At 53.3% G+C, this 10,325-nt stretch overlaps 1 protein-coding gene across 2 annotated transcripts; it reads left to right on the top strand.

Annotated features, from left to right (window-relative positions):
• Window positions 1-903: 903 nt before the first annotated feature.
• FARSA (phenylalanyl-tRNA synthetase subunit alpha) lies at window positions 904-10,213 on the top strand. 2 transcript variants are annotated; one of them, XM_057710019.1, is made up of 13 exons: window positions 904-1,089; window positions 2,954-3,091; window positions 3,175-3,273; window positions 3,362-3,480; window positions 4,568-4,660; window positions 4,747-4,875; window positions 4,952-5,067; window positions 6,455-6,539; window positions 6,629-6,728; window positions 6,822-6,990; window positions 7,095-7,172; window positions 7,318-7,432; window positions 8,117-10,213. In XM_057710019.1, the coding sequence occupies exons 1-13, from the start codon at window positions 943-945 to the stop codon at window positions 8,253-8,255; spliced, it is 1,527 nt and encodes a 508-aa protein (XP_057566002.1). In that variant the 5' UTR covers window positions 904-942; the 3' UTR covers window positions 8,256-10,213. The 2 variants fall into 2 exon arrangements, with proteins under 2 accessions (XP_057566002.1, XP_057566003.1); XM_057710020.1 differs by having other exon boundaries at window positions 945-1,084.
• The last annotated feature ends 112 nt before the right edge of the window (window positions 10,214-10,325 follow it).

The raw sequence follows: 10,325 nt of genomic DNA, 5'->3' as shown, positions 1-10,325 counted from the left end.
TTCGTCCATGCTGCAGCATGCCAACCAGGGATCGAACCCATGCTCCCTGAGTGGAATTGTGGAGTCCTAACCACTGACTGCCAGGGAATTCCCAGTGTCTTGACTTATATTTCTATAGGACAGCACTGATCTATACTACAAATTATTTCCCTGAAGATTGTCTTCTCAGAGCAGGGGTATTGCGGGGGGGGGGGGGGGGGGGGGGGGCGTGGCGCCGGCTCTGGAGTGTTTATAACTTCTGACACTATCTCCACCAACTCCTTGCAGAACCTTGGGGAAGGTATATCAGCCTCCAAGCCTCAGTTTTCACATCGGTGAAATGTAGATTATATCGGTATCTACATCATACAGTTTTGGGAAAATGAAATAAGACACCTGAAGCACTTAGCGCTGGGCTGGGCACAGGGGAGAATGTCCATACAGGTTAGCTGCTACCTTGACTATATTATTGAGTCCTTCTCTCCTCTGTAAATAGGGTTGGTCCCTACCCAGCCTCCCTTTGAAAATGTAAAAGTAGTTAACGTCAGCAGGATGACTATGTCTGGAGTCCACCACCCACAGCCTTCCTGTGGAGTAAGAAAGAATACCCAAAGGGTGGGCTGGTCTGAGGCCCAGAGACGGGAAAGTCCAAGGTCACACAGCCCTACAGCCCTCCGCAGGTGGGTCTGGGTGAAGCTTAAAACAACGCTGTGAGTCTTTCTTTGAGGGCATTAATTTGACCTCTCTGGTCAACCAGACGCTACTAGTCCAGCCAGTGCCGGGTCCCTAACCCACCTGTGAAGTTCAAGAGACTCTCTCAAGATGGCGGCGCCCGAGACATGCAACACTGTCCGCCACACTCAGTATGGCGGTACAAAGCCCCCCCGCCCCCGCCCTGCGCCGGTTCCGGTTCCGGTTGTTCTGGCAGCGGACGGGGACACGCTGTGCTCGCTGGGAGCAGCCATGGCGGACGGCCCGGTGGCGGAGGTGCTGCTGCGGCGGCTGGAGGCGGCGGATGGAGGCCTGGACAGCGCGGAACTGGCGGCCGAGCTGGGCGTGGAGCACCAGACCGTGGTGGGCGCCGTGAAGAGCCTACAGGCTCTGGGTGAGGTGAGCTGGGCCGGTGATGCTGGGCCTCCTCGCTTTTGCACCAGCAGTTTCCTTGCCAGGAGGGCTCTGCCTCCAGATCAGATTCTCTCAGGCCTGGTTAGGGGTAATTGTATCTATGTCCAGCTCAGGGTGCGCAGGCAGGGAGTCAGGAACGAGTGAGGGCCCGGGCGCACAGACGTTTCTTATGCAGTAAATATCTGTTGAGGCATGATCGATGTTGAGGGGTGGGGAGAAGGATGGTGGACGAGAAAGACGCAGTCGGTGCCTTCACGCAGGTTGCGGTCTAATGGATATACTCAAGTGACCAGAGTGATGGAGGAAGCACAGGGAACTCAGAGGTGATAGCTGACCCAGCCCTGAGGATCAGGGAGAGCATCCCAAAGGAGATGACAGCTGAGTCGGGTTTCTGCATTGAGTAGACAAGCCATGGCACTTTAGGGATCAGTGGGGTGGAGGGGGGGTGGTGCAAGTGGTGAGAGAGACCCAGCAGAGCCAGATTTTGCAAGGCCTTGTAGGTCTTTATCTCAGAAGGGTACTGAGGGGCCATGGCAGGATCTGGAGCTAGTCAGGTGTGTGTACTGCCTGTATCACTCTTGGGAAAGATTGGCAGGGCAAGACTGGAGGCAAGGGGACAAGGGCAGAGGCTGGCACATCCCCAAACTAGAGGATATGGTCCTTGACTGTAGGGAGGCAGCTAGAACAGAGAAGGGATTCCGGTGAAGGAATGAAATAAGGTTCGTGGCAAGGTAGGGGGAGTACGGATGATGCCCATCCTTCTGACTTGGACAAGTGGAAGGTGATGGAGCTGGAGCAGGATACTGACGGACCTGTGCGCCACCCAGCAGGCTGGATCCACGAGGCTAGGACTCAGAAAACATAGCTGGGCTATTTATTCGTCAAACTCATATAACATCCCCTGTTCCGGCCTCAGCTTTATTCATCATGTAATCTTTGACATGACCTTAGGATGATGGCACTGTTATTATCTCTATATTGCAGATGTGACAACTTCTAAGCACTGGTCAGAATCTTGATCAGTGTCTCTAGAAGGAACAGGCAAACCTGGATTTGAAGTTAGGCACTCAGGGTGCAAAGCATGAGGTTGTCAGTGCAGAAGGGGATTGAAGCTGTGGTGTGTGGGATGACAGTACCTTGATTGATGTGAAACTGATGTATGTGTAGGCTCCTGAGGGTTAAGTAGTGACAGGTGAACGTGATTCATTGTAAGGATGCTACTGATGGTATAAATAATAGTAGTAGTGGTTGTTAGATTTATGTAGAATTTGGTGTATACTAAGCGCTCCGCATCCTTTCTGTGTATTAATTTAGTTACTCAAAACAACTCTGAGGTAGAGCCCACCACACCCTTCTCTCATGGATAAGAAAGTTTGCTTAGGGAGGTTAAACAACTTTCCCAAGTTCACATAACAGGTGAGGAGCAGAGCTAGGGTTAGAATGAAAGAGGAGCCTGGAGTTCCTGTGCGTATTGTGGACACCCGGGGTTCTTCTCTGACATCCATGTATGCTGAGATGCAAACACGTAAGTGTGGAGCTAGATCATTTCACCTGAGACTTTAAAAATCTTCCCCAGGTTCGAAAGTGATAGGATTTGTTCTCTGCCAGGCAGGTAACACCCTTAGCACTAGCCTCCCCTTTGCAGGTGTAAATCATTTTTGTCCTCATCCCGTGTCACAGAAGATCACCCGCGGCTCAGCAAGGGGAGAGCACTCCACTGGGAAGTGGCACAGCTGGGATGCGAAGCTGGCTTCAGAGGCCATGCGTTGAACCGCGTCCCCAGTGCTGCAACAAGGAGGTGCCTGGATCTGACCCCTCTCCCTGTCTGTATCCCCCTATTTTCCTACAGATCATCGAGGCTGAGCTGCGCACCACCAAGCGCTGGGAGCTTACTGCTGAGGGCGAGGAGATTGCCCGGGAGGGCAGCCATGAGGCCCGGGTGTTTCGCAGTGTACCCGCAGAGGGCCTGCCCCAGAGTGAGCTCATGGTAGGAGGCTGAGGGGGCGGGCCCTCGGGAGGTGTTGGGGGGCAGCCCTTGCACCCCCCCTCACTGCAGCCTTGCTCCCCCAGCGACTGCCCAGTGGCAAGGTGGGCTTCAGCAAAGCCATGTCCAACAAGTGGATCCGAGTGGACAAAAGTGCTGCTGACGGGCCCCGGGTGTTCCGCGTGGTGAGTCCCTGCCAGGGGATGGTTGGGCGGATGGTCAGGCAGGTGAGCCCCTGGCCCTCACAGCCCCTCACGCCCATCATTGTGGCAGGTGGACAGTGTGGAGGATGAGGTGCAGCGGCGGCTCCAGCTGGTCCGGGGTGGGCAGGCCGAGAAGCTGGGAGAGAAGGAGAGGAGCGAGCTCAGGAAGAGGAAGCTGCTGACTGAAGTGTGAGTGGGTGCCACCCCCAGGCTCACACCTGTGTCACCTGCATGGCCCTGGGGCAGGGGGAGGGGAAGGGGAGCTGTTCTGCCCACACTGGGCCAGGGTGTTATCAGTCTCCTCCCAGCCCCGCTTCACACTGTGGTTATCAAGCACACACGCCAGGCTCATGCCGTGGCAGGGCCTTTGCCTGTGCTGTGCCTTCTGCCGAGAATGATCTTCCCGCTGTTCTTCAAGGCAAGTTCAAGTTCTGACATCAAACTGCTCATGTGTCACCTTAGAGAGGCCACCCTGACACCCTTTCCTCCATTCCAATTCCATAAACGTTCCTCACTCCTGGTCTCCATCCCTTGTGCCCTGTTTACTTCCTTTACAATCCTAAGCACTGTCTGAAAGTTAATGACTGCTGGGACCTGGACAGGCTGCAGGTTCTGTCTTCACAGGGCTGACAAGTCCTTTGAGCGGACATAGCAGTGGCCTAGCAGTTATAAGAGCAGAGACTGGAGTGGGGCTGCCCTACTGAAGTCCCAGCTCTGCCATATGCTAGCTGTGTGACCTTGACCAAGTCACCTGATCTTTCCAAGCGTCTGTTTACCCGTGTGTAAAATAGCCCCTTTTCACACAAGATTATGGGGTAACTTTATGGAAGGGATCCTAGTGTAGAATAAGCTCTCTAAACTTGACTTATGGGACTTCCCTGGTGGTCCAGTGGTTAAGAATCTGTACTTCCACTGCAGAGGGCATGGGTTCGATCCCTGGTTGGGGAACTAAGATCCTGCATGCCATGTGGCATGGCAAAAAAAATTTTTTTAATTTTTTTAAATAAACTTGACCTGTTATTATCAGTTCCAGTGATATGCTTAGTGCCTAGAACAGGCCCTGGCACACAGTAGGTTCTCAGTAAATGTGTGTTGAATGAGTAAGTGCACGAACATAGGGTGTAGGTGGGGGCCAAATAAGAGGATTTCAGGAGATGGTAAGTGTCAGGGAAAAAATACAGCAGAGAGACTTGGTGGGTGACGTTGGGGTCAGCATCAGATGGGAGAGGAAGAGAAACCCCTTGGAGGAGGTGACAGCATTGTCGTCTGGTCTCAGGACCATGAAGATCTACTGGGTGAGCAAAGGCAGTGCCTTTAGCACCAGCATCTCCAAGCAGGAGACAGAGCTGAGCCCAGAGATGATCTCCAGGTAAGGCGTAGTCCCAGGGTTAGGGGCGGGTGTTGGGGGGTGGTAGGCAACCCCCACGAGACCCATGTACCCTGCACTCCCCATAGTGGCTCCTGGCGGGACCGGCCCTTCAAGCCCTACAATTTCTCAGCCCACGGCGTCCTGCCTGACAGCGGCCACCTGCACCCCCTGCTCAAGGTCCGCACCCAGTTCCGGCAGATCTTCCTGGAGATGGGGTGAGCACGGGGCCGGGGGCGGGGCCAGCCCAGCTGCTGGGCACAGGCAGGGCAGTCAGGCCGCATCTCCCACCAGGTTCACCGAGATGCCAACCGACAATTACATCGAGAGCTCCTTCTGGAACTTTGACGCCCTCTTCCAGCCCCAGCAGCACCCAGCGCGGGACCAGCATGACACCTTCTTCCTGCGAGGTGTGTGGGCCCCGCCACGCCATCAGAGGTGCCAGGTCTAGGCAGAGCCTTTCGGGGTGGTGTACCATTTTATATCCTCCTCAGTGCAGCCAGCAAAGCCTGTGTGAGCCACTGTCGTCAACTTCTGTGACTTCTTCCACTTCCCCTCCGGCCCACCTCAGGGGCTTTGCCTATGCTGTGCCTTGTACTGAGAACTGTCTTCTCCCAGGTCTTCATGGTAGGCTCTAGAATGAAACCTCTGCTCACATGTCATTTCAGAGAGGCCACCCTGACATGCTCTTGTCTCTCCTCACCGCTAATCTTCAACATTGGTTCCCCTTTCTTTCTTTCTCCCACAGTCCTTAGTACTCTCTGAAATTGAATGACTTTCCAAAATGGTCGTTGTCTCCGCTACCAGGAGGGCAGATGAGGCTATTGGGTGCCTGTTACCCAGCCAGGAGCAACGACATCATTGTCGTCATCACGGCATCCAAAAGTTACTCAGCTGTCACTGTCCTATACAGAAAGGAGACTGTTAGCCCCCTTTTGCAAATGAGGAAAGTAGAGCTCAGAGCGGGGACATCATGTACCCAGGGTCACAGATTATAGGCAGTGGAGCTGGGAATCAATGTCAGGCTTTTTGGGTGCACTAAAATTGTGTCTCCGGAAGGGGAGCATAAAAACTTGCACATACGTGCAGCATAGGGTCACTGGGCTTCTGTGCGCAAAGTCTCTGTTAAACACCTGGGTCACAGCTAGGAATGAGACAGAAGTTCTTGCCCTGATGAGCCCCACATATCTTGGTTGGGGGAGATGTGCATTAAATCCTGAGTAAGCTATAAACAGGGTGGTGCAAGATGACAGTAAATACAGTGGGGGAGCTGACATTGTGTGGGGGGAGTACTCTGTCAATTTAAAGTAAAGGCTGCTTAAGCAAAGGTGGAAGGAGCTAAGGGAGGGAGCTATACCTGGGGAAGGAAGGTTCCAGGCAAAGGGAATGGCCCATGCAAAGGCCATGGGGCTGGCACATGCCTGGTGTGCTCACAGATCAGCAGGGAAGCCCTGTAGCTGGAGGAAGTGATCAGTTAGGAGTGGGAGGAGGGAGTTCCCTGGCGGTCCGTTTAGGTCCGGTTAGGACTCTGTGCTTTCACTGCCAAGGGCGCAGGTTCAACCCCTGGTTGGGGAACTAAGTCTGGCAAACCGTGCAGCATGGCCAAAAAAAACACAGAAACAGGGCACGGAAGGTTCTGGGCAGAGGAGAGATGTGGCTGACTCAGGTGTTCCCAGATGCCCTCTGGCAGCTGTGGAGGGCGCGGGAGGGAGCTGCACATGTCACTGTCTGTTTTCAGTGCGTTGGCTATTTGAGAGATGCTCCTTGACTGACCAGATATTGCTCTGTCTTGCCCAGATCCAGCCCAGGCCCAGCAGCTCCCAATGGACTATGTCCATCGCGTCAAGCGGACCCACTCTCAGGGTGGCTACGGCTCACAGGGGTAAGGCAGGACCAGGACTTTGGGGTGTCGGGGGAAAGAGGCTGGGGGCCAAGAGCTACATCATGGACTTCCTGCCTGTCCCTCTGAAGGTACAAGTACAACTGGAAACTGGATGAAGCCCGGAAAAACCTACTGCGCACGCACACCACGGCAGCCAGCGCCCGCGCCCTCTACCACCTGGCCCAGAAGGTGTGGTGGGGTTTAGGCAGTGTTGGGGGCGGGGGGTGGTGTCATACTGGCCTTCTCACCGACGCCCGGGCCTGGCCTGCCTGTCACCCCCAGAAGCCCTTCACACCAGTCAAATACTTCTCCATCGATCGTGTGTTCCGGAATGAGACCCTGGATGCCACACACCTGGCCGAGTTCCACCAGATTGAGGGCGTTGTGGCTGACCACGGCCTCACGCTGGGCCACCTCATGGGCATCCTGCGGGAGTTCTTCACCAAGCTGGGTGAGCAGACAGGCTGGGCTGGGCAGTGTTGGTGGGCAACGAGAGGATGCCTTGGTCATCAGCCCGATCCTCCTCTCACTCTGTTTGCCTGCCTCCCCACCCAGGTATCACCCAGCTGCGTTTCAAGCCGGCCTACAACCCCTACACCGAGCCCAGCATGGAAGTGTTCAGCTACCACCAAGGTCAGGGTGGAACCCAGTACTAGGAGGGGAGGGAGGTCTCAGGCTGCCCACGGCTCAGCCCAGGTCCCCGTCCCTGCCATCCTCCTGAGCTGTCAGGCCCAGTATCACCCACACGAGCCACGCCATCGTTCTCCTGCCTCCACAGGCCTGAAGAAGTGGGTGGAGGTGGGAAATTCCGGGATCTTCCGCCCCGAGATGCTGCTGCCCATGGGGCTCCCCGAGAACGTGTCCGTCATTGCCTGGGGCCTCTCCCTGGAGCGGTGAGTACCCAAACCACTTAGGGGGTCTGGCTGCCTCACACAGGTGACTTGCCAGGCGTGGGGGCCTGCAGACTTGCAGCCCCATCCATTGGTTCATTCAGTTGCGAAACCCTTAGTGAGCACCTGCTGTGTGCTCAGTCCTGTGCTGTGATGACGACAAACACATCTCTACTTCCATGAAGCTGGGGTGCTAGTGGAACAAGGAGGAAGATAATTAGTAAGATAAATAAGTAAATTCAACAAGTAAAGCTTAGAGTATGTCCAAAAGCAGTGTTATAGAGAAGACACAGCAAGGAGGGCTAGGGAGACTCTAGCGAAGGCCTCTTGAAGAAGGTGGCATCTGAGCAAAGACTGGAGGCGGGTGAATTGGTAAGCCATGAGGAAATCTGGGGAAAGGGGTTCCAGGTAGACAGAATAGGCAGTGCAAAGGCCCTGAGGCTGGAGCTTGCCTGCTGTGTTCGGAGAACACTGAGGAGGCCAGTGTTGCTGGAGGGAATGAGTGAGCGAAGGGGAAGACTGGGAGGAGATGAGGGTGGGGAGGTGATAGGGCCGATGGTGCAGGGCCTTTTAAGCCCCAGGGAGGACTTGAGCTTTTATTCCAGAGAAGGTGGTAAGAGATGTTCTGATCAGAAGAGAGCATGACCTGACCTTGTGTTAAACCATGTCATGTCGCCCCCTCCCAAGCCCGACGATGATCAAATATGGCATCAACAATATCCGGGAGCTGGTGGGCCACAGGGTGAACCTGCAGATGGTGTACGACAGTCCCCTGTGCCGCCTGGACACCGAACGGGGGCCCCCTTCAACACAGGAGGCCGCATGACACGAGCCACCACGGATAGGCCACCTTCCCCAAGACCCTGCTGCCCTTTGCATCCCTGCCAGTGACCCCTTGTATTTACGAGGCCTCTGTGAGGCCAGTCTCCCTGCCCCTGGTACCTCCTCTTCCTCACCGGCCCCAGGGTCCCAGGGGCAGGGGAGCGAGTAGCAGGTTCATTCTGTTGTCCATCTGTGAGGGTGGGCCTTGGGGAGCCCTGCAGACCAGCTGCTGGCTAATAAAGTGGGCACTTGCCCTCATCTGGTGCCTTTCCTTAGGGGTGGAGGGGTGCTGGAGCCCCAGGTGTGAGGCATGGTGGGTTGGAGGTCTTGGATCCTCAGGCACTCCTGGCCAGCTTGAGCCAGATCCTGCCAGGAAAGACTAGCTCCATCAAGCATTTACCGATTTACCTGCTGATGCCAGGTCTCTTCTAGGTGCAGGGAACAGAACCCCCTACCCCTGTGGAAGGGGCATTTGAAAAAGGGAGGCCAAAGCACGTGTTGGGGCCCCAGGAACCAGGATTCCCACCGACTGGGAGCCAGGCATCATTGGTGGGGTGGGGCATATAGCAAGCTAAGCCTTTAAAGCTGCCCTTCCTTGGTTTTTTTTTTTTTTTTAAGTGGGATCTTCCTGGAGCAGGGATCGAACCCGTGTCCCCTGCATTGGCAGGTGGATTCTCAACCACTGTGCCACCTAGGAAGCCCCATCTTGGTTTGTTTTTAAGAGTAGTTTTACGTTCATAGCAAAATTGAGTGGAAGATACAGAGATTTCCCATAAACCCCCTGGTTTACATTACGGTTAACTCCCTGTGTTATAAGTCCTCTCTGCTCCACACATTCATCCCTTTCTCCTCCCCCTAATAAGCTACTCTTAAAAAAAAATCTCATAGGGATTTCAAATGAGCCCAGAATAGAGATGAATGAGTAGGATAAAGCTCCATGAACGCACCACTGAGCAGTGAGCGGGATCTCACACCTGTTTCTGTGGGAATGTTTCAGAGTAAATCCCAACCATGTCACTCACCCCAGATCTTCGGGGGGCAGAGTGACTTTGGAAACATGGTTGGTTTCTTATGTAAACGTGAGGCCGCTTTTATACCCAGGGCAGTTGGCAGTCAGCTGAGGCCATGGGTTTTGCCGGTCCCAGGGCCTGTGAGCACCAATCTTCCAAGGGCTCCTCACTCAAATCTTTTATTTATTTCAAATTAAATAATCCAGTAATACAGAAAAATATTCCTTCATTAAATGTGCACCTCTTTAAAAATTTTTTTTTTATTTAAGTATGGTTGATTTACAGTGTTGTGCCAATCTCTGCTATACAGCAAAGTAACTCAGTTATACATCTGTATACATTCTTTTTTTATATATTCTTTTCTATTATGGTTTATCACAGGATATTCAATATAGTTCCCTGTGCTCTACATTAGGACCTTGTTGTTTATCCATTCTAAATGTAATAGTTTGAAATGTGTACCTCTTAAGTGCCAGCAGTCTTCATGAGCTGAAGACCCAGCAGTGGACAAAGCTAGCTCAGGTCCCTGCCTTCAGGAGGTGAGGGGTGGGGGTGCCTGGGGAGGGATGAGAGACACGATGGGCAGATAAATACAGAAATGGAGGGAAGGGTAGAAGCCATGGAAAAAGTAAAGGCTGGTGAGGGTGAAGCATAAAGCAAACACCCAAGAATCCACCCCTAGTTCATTCGAATCTGAACATAGATGATATTGGCTTTGGGTCTCTCACTTTTTAGACCTATGTGACTACTGGTTTGAAGGCCCTATGAGCTCCTCCTAGTTTCTTTTGCCTCCACCCCACTAAGGTTGCCCCTTCCCGAATTTGTTATTTATCATTCTCATGTGCTTTTAAACTGTTGGCTACTTACATGTGTTACTTTAAGAAGACATGGTTTCAATTTGCATGTTTTCAAAAGTTACACAAACAGTGCACCATAAAAATCATCCTGCATCTTCTTGTGTTGCCTTTGTTTTGGTTTGGTGAGTGTGTGTGTGTGTGCATGCTTAAAAGTAAGTCTGAGATTTTTCTTTGTAGATAATCCTCAATTCTGATGCTGCAGGAAGA

This window comes from Hippopotamus amphibius, chromosome 15 (assembly GCF_030028045.1).
Source record: "Hippopotamus amphibius kiboko isolate mHipAmp2 chromosome 15, mHipAmp2.hap2, whole genome shotgun sequence".
In the NCBI taxonomy this organism is placed as follows: domain Eukaryota; kingdom Metazoa; phylum Chordata; class Mammalia; order Artiodactyla; family Hippopotamidae; genus Hippopotamus; species Hippopotamus amphibius.
This window is presented reverse-complemented; position numbering and strand designations above follow the sequence as displayed.